The 17,559-nt window shown below is 38.7% G+C and overlaps 1 protein-coding gene across 3 annotated transcripts in view; it reads right to left on the reverse strand.

Annotated features, from left to right (window-relative positions):
- Positions 1-17,559, reverse strand: part of SYDE2 (synapse defective Rho GTPase homolog 2) — a 66,607-nt gene that overhangs the window by 40,587 nt on the left and 8,461 nt on the right. For 2 of the 3 annotated variants that reach the window (XM_007524742.3, XM_060202270.1), the window contains exons 2-3: positions 9,147-9,830; positions 1,105-2,204 (exon numbers count right to left, since the gene is read on the reverse strand). In XM_007524742.3, the coding sequence (XP_007524804.2) occupies positions 1,105-2,204; positions 9,147-9,830 (1,784 nt within the window). The remainder of the gene's footprint in view (positions 1-1,104; positions 2,205-9,146; positions 9,831-17,559) is intronic. The other variant, XM_060202269.1, reaches the window with a different exon arrangement.

Genomic DNA, 17,559 nt, shown 5'->3' on the forward strand with positions numbered 1-17,559 from the left:
GGCAAAATGCAGAGACACTTCTTAAGTTCGTCCTTGCTCATACTAACAGTGTTGGCTTTTCCCAAGAGTGCCTTTGTGAAGTGATCTTGACATTCACATGTAAGATTCATACATCTCTGCATCGCAACAGAAACTGTGACATTATGAGTTTCTTGTCAACTATATTTAGACAGGAAGGGCTATTATCTAAATTATTTATTGATGCATAATTCAAGGTTCCTTTTTTATTTTATTTATTTATTCCCTTTTGTTGCCCTTGTTGTTTTATTGTTGTAGTTATTATTGATGTTGTTGTTGTTGGATAGGACAGAGAGGAATGGAGAGAGGAGGGGAAGACAGAGAGGGGGAGAGAAAGACAGACACCTGCAGACCTGCTTCACCGCCTGTGAAGGGACCTGCCTGCAGGTGGGGAGCCGGGGGCTCGAACCGGGATCCTGACGCCGGTCCTTGAGCTTAGCACCACCTGCGCTTAACCCGCTGCGCTACAGCCCGACTCCCTCAAGGTTCCTTTTAACCCTCAGTTTTAAGATAAATTCTGGTAGTCTCTTCCTTTTCATAGAAAGTTTCCTCACAGTTTGTGGGGATTTTACTTTATCTGGGAAAAGACCAACTGATTCAACTTCCTTTTTTTCACTGGACTAGATCCTGGAGAAGATGTAGCACTCAATTCATTCGTATCTGGAGCAGCTAGCATGTTCTCAGTCATTGATAACATAAGCGAAGCTGAATTATACACTAAGCAGTAATGAAATAAAAATAAACAGGAATGAGAAACTACCTTGATTTCTTAACTTTATTTATTTAATTTGATAGGGCAGAGAGAAATTGAGAGGAAGGGGGAATATGGAAGGAGAGAGCGTCAAAGACACCCGCACCCTGCTTCACCACTTGTGTAGCTTTCCCCCTACAGGTGGGGACTGGGGGCTTGAACCTGGGTCCGTGTGTGTGGTAACGTGCACTTCACCAAGTGCACCACCACCCAGCCCCAAAAATATTTTAATTTTTTTAACTTACCTTGCATTCCTTCTACCAAGACTTACTATAAATATAATTAATTAGTCTAGAGAGACAAAGAGGTAATAGGAAAGCACAGTGAATTAATACCTGACAGCCTCTTTTTTCAATTTCCATAACACATTTCTGTATTAGGAGTGGCACCAACAATCCTGTGCTTTCCTTCTCTACAACTTTTCGAATATCAACACCAAATATTACTGGTTCTCGGTTCATATCGAGTCCATGAAGAGAATTCTCACACTGTTCCAGAAGAGTCACTTTCACATAAATAAGGCCTCTAGGTTCAAGTTTGACAGCCAACTGATGGGTCTTAGTCACTCGAAATAAGGTGGGGAGAACAACCGTTCCATGACAACACACTCGATTTTTTCTTGGAGTGGGTTCCCAACTAAACACTACTAATTTCAAATGCTGTGCATTTTCAATCTCTATATTGAAAGTGTGATCCATGTCGAGAAATGTCGTCCGACATGTGAGCAAAGCTGTTCTTGCTTTGTTTACTGAGTCGACCTGAATTGCACAAAAGACATCTTTCGAATCTATCCGAGGTGGTTTTAAATCCTCAGCGCCGTAGAAATGCACACTCATGAGCCCAGATAAGTACTGTGAGCACTTAGGTTGATCAGAAAAACTATAATGCCTAAAAGCATCAATGTCTATTTCATTCTTGCTACCACTATTTGGAATTATTTCTTTACCCTTTCCAAACTTGTTTTCAGACCCATGTTTGCCAGATTTAGTTATAAGTTCAGGTGAATCACCATCACTGAGGTAACCACCTTTACAAGAAAACTTAGAATGCACAGACATTTTCTGCTGGTAGCTTTGCTGAGAGGATACACTGGTATCCAGATGGTACCGACTTATAACATTCCTCTTCGCAGCTGTGGTTGTAGTCCCCGAAGGTAGAGCAACAGTATGATGAATTTCTCGACAATGATATTTAGGTAAGGAAGTATTATCTGGACTATTTACATAGTTCAAGGTTCCTTTGACACTCAGTTTTCGGCTAAGTTCTGGCAACCTCTTCATTTTCATAGAAAGTTTCCTCACAGTTCGTGGGGATTTTATTTTATCTGGGAAAGACCAGCCAATTGAACTGCCCATTTTCACTGGACTAGGACTTGGAGAAGATGGTTCTGTAATTCCCAATTCATTCCTATTTGGAGCAGCTAGGATGCCAGGACCTTAAGGGGGGGGAAAAAAAGGTAATATAAGGTAGGACGTTCAAATTCATCCTTTACTTCAAATAAAGTTACATTCCTATTAGATATATATCAGCTAAACAACCTCTTAACCTAGACAACAATTCTTTCTTTGTCTCATGTCAATGGGGAGATATAATTATAAGTTTCGGTGAGTTTTCATTACCATGCTCAAGCAGAAACTACAAAATGATTAACAGTGGAAGAAAGCACCTCTCTTGGGAGTCGGGCAGTAGCACAGCAGGTTAAGCATACGTGGCTCGAAGTACAAGGACAGGCGCAAGGATCCCAATATGAGTCACTTCAAAGGCGGTGAAGCAGGTCTGCAGGTGTCTATCTTTCTTTCCCCCTCTTTGTCTTCCCCTCCTCTCTCCATTTCTCCCTGTCCTATCTAACATGATATCAGTAACAACAACAATAAAAAATAAGAAGGGAAACAAAATGGAAAATAAATATAAGAAAGAAAGCATCTCTCTTTCATTTACCTTCCTATTCTAAAAGTTTGGAGGGAAGATAATATAGATGCCTTTAAAAACTTGCCCATTACAACATACTTTAATGAGTACATGATTTTATAACTATAAACTGGTTAATAGAGGAAACTAGGAAAGCTTCCTATTTTTATGTTTCTGTTAACATATCAAACCATGTATCTTTAAACAAATTATCTATTTAATTAATTTATTTATTTATTCTCTATCTCCAGGATTATTGCTGGGGCTCAGTGCCAGCACTATAAATCCACTGCTCCTAGAGGCCATTTCTCCATTGTGTTGCCCTTCTTGTTATTTGCTATTGTTACTGTTGCCATTGTTGTTGTTGGATAGGACAGACAGAAATCAAGGGAGGAGGGCAGACAGAGAAGGGCAGAGAAAGATAATACACCTGCAGACCTGCTTCACTGCCTGTGAAGCGACACCCCCCCCCCGCCCATCTCCCACAGGTAGGGAAGCCGGGGGCTCAAACCCGGATCCTTATGCTGGTCCTTGCACTTTGCACCACGTGTGCTTATCCTGCTGCACTACCACCTGGCCTCCTCTACTTTATCTTCTAATGGTTTTTAAATGTTCTATTTTCAAAGGGAGAGAAAGAGACCATTGCACTTCTTCTAAATATCTGGACAAGAGGATCAGAAATCTAGAGCCTCAGGTTTGTAAATCTTGCGCTCACTAAGTTTCCCACTTGATGGGGTATTTAGATGTCTTACTCTTATATAAGAATGTTTCCTCTAAAAACTAAACGCTATCAAATAGCAATGCTAACTGAAAACCAAGCAAGTTTATGATTTTGACAACTAAGAAGAACCCCTTCTTGTTCTAAAATTCTATGAGAATATATCACCAGAGTACACAGGATGACGTGTAATCAATAAAAATACCTGAACAGTGACTATCATAAATCCAAATGAATTTTTCAAAGCCATAGGGAATTTTATTTAACTTTTTTTTCAATTTAAACATATTAATATAAACAGTAAACAGGTATGTTTTTTTGTGATAGTCAATTGTTTTTATTGATCTCAGGGAAGTTTTCTGCTTTTATAAAGAATAAAGTGTTTAAATGTTTTACCAACTTTCTCCACATTAAAAAAAAAACTTTTTTGACTGCCAACATTAGGCACACTAAAACCAAAAATTTTTCATAACATAAATAACAGCGTAAATTAAGCGACCAAGAGATTAACTGTTGCAAAACCACCCTACGAAGAGATTAACCTTGCAAATATTGTGGTGAAAATCATGTAGTTTATTACTAATTGTTAAATTAGTATGATTTAATTATTATTAAAAGTAATAGCACCAGCCAGCATTTACTCTGTTTGACAAAGTATGAAAAATTAATATTCAGTGCACACAGACCCTTAGTTTTCATAATAACCCTATGAATTACAATGCCATTAGCAGCCTATTCTCCAGATAAGGAACTTCATGCACAGACCTGTCTAATTTGTCTAAGATCACACACTTGGTAGACAGTAAAACCCAGATTTAAATGGTAAGTTTTAAAGCACAAACTTGCAAGGTCTATGATCTTAAAGACCACATTTTCAGTCCTTCCATCCTTCTAAACAGTTTTCTGCCTCTATATATACATTAAATTGACTTTGAAATTCATATATCAGGATAACTTTTTGTCAACTACTATAGAGAAGCTTAAGTATACAAGTTAACTTCAAACCTTTATTTCATTTTTAATTCTACTCTTTTTCTAGTAGATTTTCAAACTAATAAAGCAAAACAAAAATACCTTCCAAAACCCAATATCGCATAAACTTAAACTGTCAGTCCAGAAAGGGGATGAGGAAATTGGGTAAAAAAGGTCAACTGTTATAGAAATGAGGTTTTGATGACAAGAATAATGAAAAAATAAATAAATATATATATATATATATAGAGAGAGAGAGAGAGAGAGAGAAATAGATATAGACATATAGATATACTTCTATCTATACACCTAAACCATAAATAGTTGGACAGACCAAAGTTAAAGAAAATAAAAAATAGGGAGCCAGGTGGTGACACACCAGGTTGAACACACATATTTCTATGCACAAGTCCCCTAGTCCTCACCTGCAGGTGTCTGTCTTTCTCTCTCCCTCTCTGTCTCCTCCTTCCCTCTCAATTTCTCTTTGTCCTATCCAATACAATAAAATTAAAGTTTTTTTTTTTTTTTAAAGGGAAATATGGCTGCCAGTGCAGTGGAACTGCAGTGCAGGCACTGTGCTCCAGAGAGAACCCTGTGGCAGTTTTTTAAAAAGTGATTATAGAAATAAATAAGATTATTGATGACTCTGGTCAACTGGAGACCATGCTATGGAATATTATATTTCACAATTCAAACGAGAAAAAGGTTATTTGTTCATTTAAAAAATGAACAGATTAAATGTCCTTTCTTTAAAATAGTAACACAGGATTTTGACCGCACCCTCTTTATGTGTTCTAAAGACAAAGCTGTGGTTTCTTTCTAGAGAAAGGATCAGATCTTAAGTATGCCTGCTGGGCTTCTCAATTGTAGTGACCAGCTAATGAATGAAATGAACTGTTTGATAAACTAGACAAAGAATTCCCTTGTGCTTAAAACTGTTAAATGATTTTACTAGTTACTGCTCTAAGACATTCTATAGTAATTGGAATCCTGATTTAACTTACAGCCTATTTTGCCATGCCTTTTAAAAGTAGCTACCCAGAACATTAAACTGTCTAGTTTTTATTAAACTATTAGGAATTAATCTAAGATTCTGACTTGCTTTAACATTATGCATTTAAAATTCCCTGCTTGAATGTCAAATTAGCTAATGGTTAAAATAAAAACATTCCATATGATAATTTCTACCATAGACAAAACTGAACTTATTAAAAACAAAACAAGAGACCTATAAGTTAATATTTTGGTTTTATAAAATACAAGAACTGAAATAGCACCAAATACAGCAGTCATTTAAAACTGGGTGAGCTGCCCAGGACACGGCATCGTGGCTAGAGGACTGACTTTTATGAAAGCATGAGGACCTGAGTTTGGTCCCTAGTATCACATGTGCAACAGTGATGTTCTTCTCTCTCTCTCTCTCTCTCTCTCTCTCTCTCTCATTAATAAATAAAGTGATATGTAAACAAGCAATAAATAAAACCTTAAAGATAAACCAATGAAATTGAGTGGTTGAGGAAATGTCTTAGCTAAGGCTCATGGCTTGATCCCTGTATATTTCTATTTCTTTCTTTCTTTTTTTTTTTTTTACCTGCCTGTGAAGTGACTCCCCTGCAGGTGGGGAGCCGGAGACTCAAACCTGGATCCTTAGCTGGTCCCTTGCGCTTTGCACCATGTGCACTTAATTTGCTGTGCTACCGCCCAGGTTGCTGGTTATTAAGTGGTGCTCTGGTCTCAGTCTTTCTCTCTCTTTCTGTCTACCTCTGCCTCTCTCTGTCATATAAAAATTCTCTCGCCGAGAAACACATGAAGAAAATGCTCCAAGTCTTTGTCAGAAAAATGTAAATAAAGACAATAATAAGATACCACTTTACTCCTGTGAGAATGTCATACATCAGAAAAGGTAACAGCAGCAAATACTGGAGAGGTTATGGGGACAAAGGAACCCTCCTGCACTGCTGGTGGGAATGTAAGTTGGTCCAACCTCTGTGGAAAACAGTCTGGAGAACTCTCAGAAGGCTAGAAATGGACCTTTGATCCTGCAATTCCTCTCCTGGGGATATATCCTAAGGAACCCAACATACCCATCCAAAAAGATCTGTGTACACATATGTTCTTAGCAGTACAATTTGTAATAGCCAAAACCTGGAAGCAACCCAGGTGTCCAACAACAGATGAGTGGCTGAGCAAATTGTGGTCTATATACACAATGGAATACTACTCAGCTATTAAAAATGGTGACTTTACTGTTTTCAGCCGATCTTGGATGGAGCTTGAAGAAATCATGTTAAGTGAAATAAGTCAGAAACAGAAGGATGAATATGGATGATTTCACTCTCAGGCAGAAGTTGAAAAACAAGATCAGAAGAGAAAACACAAGTAGAACCTGAACTGGAGTTGGTGTATTGCACCAAAGTAAAGGACTCTGGGGTGTGTTGGGGGGGAGAATACAGGTCCAAAAAGGATGACAGAGGAGGTTGTATTGTTATATTGAAAACTGAGAAATGTCATGCATGTACAAACTACTGTATTTACTGTCGAATGTAAAACATTAATCCACTAATAAAGAAATTTTAAAAAATTCTCTCCCAAGTGAATTTTAGAAACAAAATAAAATTTTAAAGATAAGCCACAATTTCTACAAACCAAATTAGCTACACAGGGAAAAAATAGAATACTGGTCAATTAAAGATTGTGTTTATTTTATTTTAAAAACTATGTCTAAAAGGAGAAAAACAGTAACAGAGACGGTATAAATGACAGTCCTACTATACTTTCAAACTGTAGGGTTTAAAAAAAAAATACATATGCCCATCTTTTCAGGTTCCAAATTTGCCACAAATAAAACAGAACTTGAAAGACAGTAACTTAAATCAGAGTTTGCATAATATCACAGACAATGATCTTCATTCAAACTTTGCTCCCCCCTCTTGCCCTCTTACCACTCCTGCACCATTCCACGCCAATCACTATCTGCCACCTTACTCCAAGACTTCCCTGCCACCCTACCCTGACTGCAGTCTGTACTAAACTGTTTCTTCACATAGTATTCATTCTTCTCCTCACCTAGACTACAAAAGAAAAACACATTTAATCTGAAAAACCAATCTGTAATTAGAAATGTGTATGTTAATCTTTAATTATTTTCAATCCTAACCTTAGGGAGGAAAAAAAAAAATTGACATCACACAGCACCTACTTTTGTGTAGTGGCTACTTTCCTCTTAAGACTTTAACATCAATGAATGCCCGGTTCCTCACATCCACAAGAAAAGGATTCAAATTAAAGTAGTTCATTGACAGTAGACATAAATATGGGCAAAGAAATGATAATGAAAAAAATACGAAGGTGAATTATCAAGCCTGTGACTACTACAGGCAACCTGAGGCATGATCGCATGAGAAAACTAGGGGAATAACACAGAATTAGCCTTTGATGACCTTGGAAGCAGGGGTAGTGTCAAACCACTTTCTGGCAGGGGTGCAGAATGTTTCTTTTAGAATGTCCACAAACAGAGGGAAGCATTAATGTTTGGTGACTGGAGAAATGGCTCAAGAGGTAAACAGCTAGGCGCACAATGCCCAAGATTCCTGGCTCAATCCCCAGCACTGCATGTACCAGAGTGTGCTACTCTTACTTCCTCTCCTCCCTCTGTCTCATGTGAAACTGTTTCTCCTGTATAACCAGTCAAATAAATATTTAACAAATAATAAAGAATGCTGATGTTTGAAAATACATTATCTTCATTCAACTAAGTAATAAAACCCAAAATACCAATAGAATGGACTACAGATAGAATGAACTACACACTATACCTGTGAATATTTTGTTATCATTTGAAATTTTTTTTTAAATTAAATTGACTTAATAAAAAACAAAATAGCTTTTTTTTTTTTTCCCTGCCAGGGTTATTACTAGGGCTCAAGTGCCTGAAGTACAGATCCACTGCTCCTGGTGGCCACTTTTTTCTGTTTTATTGGGTAGGACAGACAGAAATTGAGACAGGAGGGGAACACAGAAAGAGGGAAAGAAAGACAGACATCAGGAGTTGGCCGGTAACGCAGCAGGTTAAGCGCACATGGCGCAAAGCCCACAGGCCGGCCTAAGGATCCCGGTTCAAGCCCCCGGCTTCCCACTTTCATGAGGTCACTTCGCAAGAGGTGAAGCAGGTCTGTAGGTGTCTATATTTCCCTCCTCCTCTCTGCACTTCTCTGTCCTGTCCAACAACAGCTATGACAACAATAACAACTACAACAAGGGCAACAAAATGGAAAAAAATAGCCTCCAGGAGCAGTGGATTCTTAGTGCAGGCACCGAGCCCCAACAATAACCCTGGAGACAAAAAAAAAAAGAAAAGAAAAGAAAGATAGACACCTGCAGACCTGCTTCACTGTTTTCAAAGTAACCCCCCTGTACATGGGGAGCCAGGGGCTCGAACCAGGATCCTTGAGTGGGTCCTTGTACATGTGTGCTTAACCTGACGCACTACTGCCTGGTCCCTGAACAGCTTTTTATTTAACATACGGTATTCACAAATAAAAATGTCTTATGTTCTGTTACCTAGCTAGTGTGTCTGGGACTAAAATTGAAAGGAAGCACAAAGAAAACTGAAGGTAAACAAAAAGAATAATGCCACCAGGATGAACTATATATTTTTTCGCAAGTCTAGAACTATTAATTGTCACACAGTTCCTTTTAAAATGTATCAGCCACTTTTATGTATCTCCTTTTAGCTATTACCAAAGAATTTTAAAAAATGGGAGAAAAGATCATCTTTACCTGCAGAAGGGGATTTCAGTGTGAGACTGTCTCCCATTGTACTTTCTGGTGTCTTGTGTCCAAGTCTTTGCTTGTGATTCTCGGTGGAATGTGTAGCATCTAGAGGATTCATTTCATTTGACGGTGTGGTTTGATCATCGCCTAGATGTTCAGAAAAGCACAGCAAGTCTTCAGTATGCTGTTCGGCTTTCATGAGGTCACTACCAGATAATACTCTAACACTGACAGTAGGAAATTTCCAAACAGCTGAGTCTGCCTTACCAAAACTCAAGTCATTCGTTAGCCCTAAGTCATCATCCTCAGGAATGGGGTTGTACCAAATTTCTCCTTCATCGTCCGCATGGTTTTCCTCATTGAAGTCTAGAGAGCACTTTCTTGACAATGAGGAGTTAGCAGCATTGCACACCACATACGCACAGTATTCTTCAGATGATCTGACTAAAGGTCGTGAGAGCTGATGTTTAGGTAAAGAAACAGGTATGGTGGACAAGTGGCTTCTATCTTGGCATTTCTTATTTTTTTCTTCCAAATTAAAAGATCTTAGAGTGCTCTGATAAAGCCAGTTCCGTTTCTTTGACACAGTGATGCTATTAAGTGGTTTGTAACTTCTGAATTCAACATTATCTTTCAGATCTTCAAGTTCTCGTCTCTTCATCGACGAGCCATAAACATTTTCAAATAAGTCTGTTTCAAAAAGAAAAATAAGGTATAATAAAGTATCTGGCATGCCAAGAAAGACATGTATGTCGCTTGGGGATTAGTTATTTTTAAACTACTTTTTAAAGATAAAAAGAAAAAAGTATGTTAAGCACATTCAGAAACTAAACCAGAAAAATTTTGGATTTCCCACCTACAAATGATTTCTATTATTTAGAAGTCAGACTGATACTATCAATGTAAGAAAAAAGTATTAATTCTGAGGGAGCTTTATATAACATAACAGTACAAAGTCTTACACTAAACAAACTGTATTTATTGAAAAGCTATTTTAGAATGTTTTCTACATAATATACCTATAATTTAATATTTGAATAAGTTTCAACTTTTTTAATTTTTATTTCCTATTGGATAGAGACAGAGAGAAATTGAGAGGGGAAGGGGAAACAGAGAGGGAGAGAAATAGAGAGACACCTGCGGCCCTGCTTCACCACTTGTGAAACTTTCCCCTGCAGGTGGGATCAGGGGCTTGCACCTGGGTCCTTGTGCATTATAATATGAGCACTTAACCAGGTACACTACCACCTGGCCCCTAAATTTCAACTTTCTAGAAAAGCCATAAGTCTTCAGAAAACACAATATTCTTACCTTTGTGAATAATGGCAAGCTTTGAATAAATCTTTCAAAATGAGTGTGACTTGTTACCAAATGTCTTAACTAATGAATAAAATTCTAGCATAACATTTATTTTCTAATAACATAGTCCAGTAGCATCCTATGCATAGCTTCAGATCCAAATACCTGAAACAAAGGTAAAAATCTCTTTAAAACCTTAGATTAGGGTCTGGGTGATGGTTACTTCACAGTGACCCATAGTTCAACCTCCCTGCCCCACCTCAAAGGGGCCACTTCACAAAGTGGTGCAGTGTCTCTCCTTCTCTCCAACTCTCTCTCCTCCTCTCCCTTTCTCACTGTCACCCTCCTTCAAAAACAGAAAGAAGATGAAAAATAAAAAAATAGCTACCTGTGGTCCGGGAGGTGGCACAGTGGATAAAGCACTGGACTCTCAAGCATGAGGTCCTGAGTTCAATCCGGACCCGGCAGCACATGTACCACAGTGATATCTGGTTCTTTCTCTCTTCTCCTATCTTTCTCAGGAATAAATAAATAAAATATTTTTTAAAAAATAGCTGCCAGGGGAAGTATAGTTGTGAAAACACAAAATCCCAGCAATAACCGAGAGGGTGAAAAAATTAAAATAAAAAAATTTAAAGGTCCCAAACTAGAATCAGGTATTCTCTCTCTCTCTCTCTCTCTCTCTCTCTCTCTCTCACACACACACACACACACATAAACAGATTCATACAAAATCAAGTCCTCGGGGCCAGGTGATGGTCACACCGGGTTGAACACACATACCACAGTGCACAAGGACCAGCATTCAAACGCCAGTCCCCACCTGCAGAGGGAAAGCTTCACAAACTGTGAAGCAGGGCTGCAGGTGTCTCTGTGTCTCTCTCCCTACATCCCCCTCCCCTCTCGGTTTCTCTCTGTCTCTATCCAGTAAATAAATAGAAAACAAAAAATTAAGTTAAAAAATTAAAAATAAAATCAAAGCCTTCAATAACGTCCCTTCTCTTATAAAACCCTTTAAAAGGTGTGAATCTGTATAGAATCCTAAAAATAACCTGATTTAGCAGATCGATTTTAAATTTTTAAATGTTTAAAATGTCTTGGGCACTTCTGAGGTAGAGCTCTGGCAGCCCAGTCACAGAAAGTTGGCTCTCAGAACTCAGCAAATCTCATCAGCGAACAGCGGGGATTTCTTATAAAGAGAGGAAGATCATTATCTGAAGGTCAGTAATTTCACGTGGACAGCAGGAGCACGAGGTGAGAGCGAGAAGGACTCAAACAGAAACTGCACTGCACTGCACTGCCAGCATTTGCAGCAACTGGTGGATGTAAAGGGTCCACACAGAACTGCTCAGGAACCAAGTGCCTAAATAAAAAGGAGCTCGGGACGACTGGAGTTGCAGAAACCACAGACTCCTAAGCAAACTCTGGGAAACAATGCAGAGGAACAGGGAAACTGAACACTGGGCTTCTCAAACTCTCTGGTGCTTCCCTGGTGATCAGGGGCAGACTGCCTTACAGGCAAGAAAAGTGGCTCAGACTTCACAGCACAGTTCCTTTCAGAAAATCTGCCTAGGAAGACAAGGAGGTCTAAGATCTCTAAGATCCCTCACCCCCTACTCTACTCTACAGCTCTGGCCCTACTTTAGGGACATCCATAATACTACGTCACTTCTTCAAAGCTCTTCCCCTTCCTCTGCAACTCACATATTAAGCAGAATCCAACACTACCTGTGGCCAACCACAGACATGAAAACAGATGGGTAAAACTATGAACATGCCGGCTCTGCACAAGTTAAGAGGAGGACCAGAAACTAAATGGTACAAATTCGGAAGAGCTATCAGAGAAAGAAATGAGGAAACGCATTTTCAAGAAATTTGAAGAAATGCAAAGCTCTCAATTTAATATGGAGAAGTGGGTTAAGAAAAAAATCTATGACTTCTGTCGGGAATCTGGTGGTAGCGGTAGCGCAGCGAGTTAAGCGCACATGGCACAAAGCTCAAGGACCGGTGTTAAGGACCCGGGTTCGAGCCCCTGGCTTCCCACCTGAAGGGGAGTTGCTTCACAAGCAGTGAAGCAGGTCTGCAGGTGTCTGTCTTCCCCTCCTCTCTCCATCTTCCCCTCCTCTCTCCATTTCTCTCTGTCCTTTCCAACAGCAATGGTATCAATAACAACAACAATAACTACAACAATAAAAAAAACAAGGGCAACAGGAGGGAATACATAAATATTTAAAAAAAAGAAATCTATGACTTCAAAAAGTCATTTGACAGGAAAATGGAAAAACTGAAAGCAGAGTTTCAGTATGGGAAGAACACTTTGAATGCATTCCAGTCCCAAATAGCAAATGACTTCAAAGTATAAAGAGAAAAAAAAAAGATTTAGGAAAAATTAAGACAGCACTTGACAAGACTGAAGATTCCATCAGAAAAGCAAATATAGCGCAAGGACCGGTGTAAGGATCCCGGTTCGAGCCCCCAGCTCCCCACCTGCAGGGAAGTCGCTTCACAAGCAGTGAAGCAGGTCTGCAGGTGTCTATCTTTCTCTCCCCCTCTCTGCCTTCCCCTCCTCTCTCCATTTCTCTCTGTCCTATCCAACAATGACGACATCAAGAACAACAACAATCATAACTACAACAATAAAAAAGGGAATAAATAATTTAAAAAAGCAAATATCAGGATTACAGGGTTCTCAGAAGGAGTAGAGAGAAAGAATGAAACAAAGACTACATTCAAAGAAATAATGGCAGAAAATTCTCCAAATCTGGAATATGGTCAGGATGTGTTCAAGGAAGCAAAGAGAACACCCAAATTCCCAAGCCCAAAAAGACCTGCACCAGATACATCACTGTGAAGTTATCAGAGGTCAAAGACAAAAGAAGAAGGAGGAGGAAGAGCAGGAGGAAGAGGAGGAGGGGAGGAGGAGGAGAAGGAGAAGGAGGAGAAGGAGGAGAAGAAGTCAAGGATATATATATATATAGGTTGCCAGGGAAAGTTTTGACTTATAAAGGCAGCATACTCGAACTGACATCAGATTTCTCTGTAGGAACTATAGAGGCCAAAGGAAGACTGGACTAGTAATTTCAAGGTTTTAAAAGACAACAGCCGCCAGCCACACACACATGCTTTACCCTGCATGACTATCATCATTCAGATGCGAAGGCGCAATCAAAACAGTACCAGACACAGAAAAACTAAAGGAGTTTGCCATTACTAACCTGTCTTGCAAGACTTTCTGAAAAGAATGCCAAAGAGATGGAAACAAGAAACATTTCACTCTCAACACAGCAAAACAGACCCAGAAACATAAACCATAGAAATATGAAACGACTTGAAAGTACGAAAGGGAAGACAAAATAGGGAGAAGATGTTCAAGCAAACAAAGCTGAGTCAAGAACAGCTTAAGAAGGATTTTTATGGTGGGGCCTGGGGAAAGGAGATAGCATAATGGTTATGCAAACAGACTCTGGCGCCTGAGGCTTAGAAGTCCCGGGTTCAGCCCCCTCCATATAGCTGAGCGGTGCTCTTCTCAAAACACAAAATAATAAAGTAAAAAAAGAAATACTTCAATGGATTTTATCTAATATTCTTGTATATAAATCACATATACTGTTTTATGTATAGCACATTTACATGCATAAAGTCCTCTCTCTTTTTAAAATGATGTCAATTTCCCTCTAGTACTTGAAAAAAATTATTTTTATTTATTTATTGGACAGAGACAGTCAGAAATCGAGAGGGTAGAGAGAGATGGAAAGGGGGAGAGACAGAAAGAGACCTGCAGCACTGCTTCACCCCTAGCAAAGCTTTCCCCCTACAGGTGGGAACCGGGGGTTGGAACCTGGGGTCCTAGTTCACTGTAACGTGCGTTCAGCCATGTATGCCATCACCCACCCCTAGTACTTTTTAATCACACTTTTGTTTGTTTGTTCTCATACTTCTTATCACATATAGTACCTTGAAGTCCTGTACTTTGGTATTTATGTTCCAAGACTCTTGTTGCTATAGCCTATCTCTTTAACCAAATGACCTATACCTCTCTGAAAAACAACTAACTACTGGATGGTTTTGCTCATGTGTGCAATAAAAGGAAATGAATATAGGCTTGTTAATAAGAAAACAAAAGTCAAACCTTCACTAAGACTTTGTGAAAGAGGCCAAAGAGGGAGAATTGCAGTGGGGTTTCGGGGGAGGGGAACTGTGGTGAGGGGAGGGGCTATAGTGTGGAACTGTAGCCTTGTATCTTGTAAATTATTATGAAATTACTAATAAAAACTTTCAAATAAAAATAAATTTTAAAAACCTCTTGGGCCAGGGACATAACATAGTGGTTATGGATTACACAAAAGAAAAAAAAAGTCTTTCATGCCTGAATATCCAAAGTCCCAAGTTCAATCTTCAGCACCACTGTGATTCAGAGTTGAGTAAAGCTTTGGTTAAAAATAATAATAATAACCAAGGGAGTCAGGCAGTAATGCAGTGGGTTAAGCGCACATGACACAAAGTGCAAGGACCAGCATAAGGTTCCTGGTTATAGCCCCAGGCTTCCCATCTGCGGGGGTAGGGGTGGGGGGGTTGTGTCTCTTCATAGGCAGTGAAACAGGTCTGCAGAGGGGTCTGTCTTTCTCTCCTCCTGTCTCCCCTCCTCTCTCGATTTCTCTCTGTCCTACCCAGCAACAACAACAATAATAATGACAACAAGGGCAACAAAAATGGGGAAAATGGCCTCCAGGAGTAGTGGTGCAGGCACTGAGTCCCAAAAATAACCCTGGAAAGGCAAAAAAAAAATAATTAATTAATTAAATAAAAAGCGATTTAATTAAAGATAAATAAATTGTCCTAAATACAAAGTAAGTTTCAAATTCAATTAGCTTCAGAAACAATAAAAGACCAAGAAGGGAAGGAACCACCCATGAATTAAGGAATACCTATGATGCCGTATATTTGCCCACAAGTGTTTACTGAGTACTTACTATATGCCAAGAGCAAGAGGCAAAGCAGTAAGGAATCTCTTAGCCTCACGTAACATCAACAACAGTCCTGAGGTATGTCTGATTCCATCTAGCAGCCTCTCTCAAACCCTTACTCTAGAGGCAAAACGGAGCTAGGAACTGATTCTAGAGACTCATAAACCGTCACTAACTTGTGATGCCTTTTTTTCTAAAAGTTCACCTATGTGATTAGTGTTTTCAATTAAATGATAAACAACTCCTTATAAGAACTCATTTGCATAATATAAAATTTATCTGCATGTTTTAGTAACTTCAGAAACAAAAAAGTGATACTAAATAACTTAGTTTTACTCATTTTTAGATATATTTTCAAATAATATAGATCAGAATCCAAAGTAACTTAAAATAACAGAATACGGAGCTAAGAGGCAGTTAACCAGGTAGTGGACACTTAACCGTGCACATTTTTTTGGTGATAAGTTTTATTTATTTATTTATTTATTTATTTATTTATTTATTTATTTATTACTAGAGCACTGCTCAGCTCTGGCTAATGGTGGGGAGGAGGGTGTTGAACACAGGACTTTGGAGCCTCAGGCAGGAGTCTGTTTGCATAACCATTATGCTAGCTACCCTATGCCAACATTTCTTCCTTTTTTTCCTTTTTTTTTGTCTTTTGTAGCACATTCTTGAGTGAAATAAAGAGTTACAAGACAGTTAGTTGTCACACCCAAAAAAGCACTTTTTCCATCACATTCTCACCGGCACTTGTTTCTGCCTTTTATAATGTATGGCATTCTCACAGGAAAGTCATTCAACATTACTGTGCATGTGCAAAGCCCTGAGTTCTTCCCCTGGCACTGGGAAGAAAAAGAGAAAGAGAGGAAGGAAGGAAGGAAGGAAGGAAGGAAGGAAGGAAGGAAGGAAGGAAGGAAGGAAGGAAGGAAGGCAGGCAGGCAGGCAGGCAGGCAGAGGGGAAAAGGGAGGGGAGGGTAGAGGAGGGGAGGGGAGGGAAAAGAAAGGGGAGGAGAGAGGAGGGAAGGGAAGGGAAGGGGAGAAAGAGAAAACAAAAAATCCAAAAACCTATGTAGTACTACTTAAAAAAGTCATGTAACTTACCCAAGATCACTTAGTTGGTAAATGAACAAAACAAACTCTCCTGGGCCAGGAATGTAGGCTCAGTGTAAAGTGTCTGCTTCACATATTTGAGATCCTGGATTAAATTCCTCACCCTCCAAAAACAAATAGAACTTTTCTGAATCCTAAGTAGCAGTATAACTGGGCTGCCACCAAGGGATGCCCACCTTCACCCTTTAACACTGAGCATGCAAACATGCAACAGATAGTCAGTATATATACTGAGTTAATTGAGCTTCATTAATGCAAACTTAAAGATCCAAGTCTTTCTTTACACTAAAAATTAAGAACTGAAAGTATAATATGAGGACTCACAGGGATTTCTGGGTTTTGAGTGGCTATATCCTTTCACAAGATACACTAAAATTTAATTATATTTCAAAATACACTAGAATTGAATTCTGTTTCACACTTACACCCATATGTTATCATTATTGTACTGTATTGTACATTTCCACGAGATCCTATTTATAGCTTCAACACAATCATAACTTTGAAGCATACAAACGAACTCACCTGAACAACAAATTGCATCTTATCTTTTTCTCCCATGATTTCAAAGCTCCCCTACAAGTTTATATATGTAGACACACTGAGTCTTACCACTCACTAGTTTTGATACACACTATAAACATGCTGCTACTTGCACTACATAACAAGGAACTGCAATGACAAAAAATGAAGTTCCTACCCTCCCTTAGGTATGCGACTTGGATACATCAATTGATGTAAGTATTTAATGAATGTGTAATCACAAGAGAAATCATTACACTAGGAGACCCAACACAACAGTTTTCAAGATACCACACAAGCTTGAAACTAGAGGGTCTAATTAGTATTGCTGAGTATTTCAAAACATGATTCTAATTTCAGATAAAGGTCAAATATATTCAGTCATTAAAACTGAACTTAAGCAACACATTGTTTAGGACAGTTCATTTTACCTAAGCAAGTATCTATAAGTTAGATTTAAGTTATATATAAATAACACATTTATAAATATACAAGTATACTTTGTAAAATATAATTCATAA

This window comes from Erinaceus europaeus, chromosome 11 (assembly GCF_950295315.1).
Source record: "Erinaceus europaeus chromosome 11, mEriEur2.1, whole genome shotgun sequence".
Lineage (NCBI taxonomy): Eukaryota > Metazoa > Chordata > Mammalia > Eulipotyphla > Erinaceidae > Erinaceus > Erinaceus europaeus.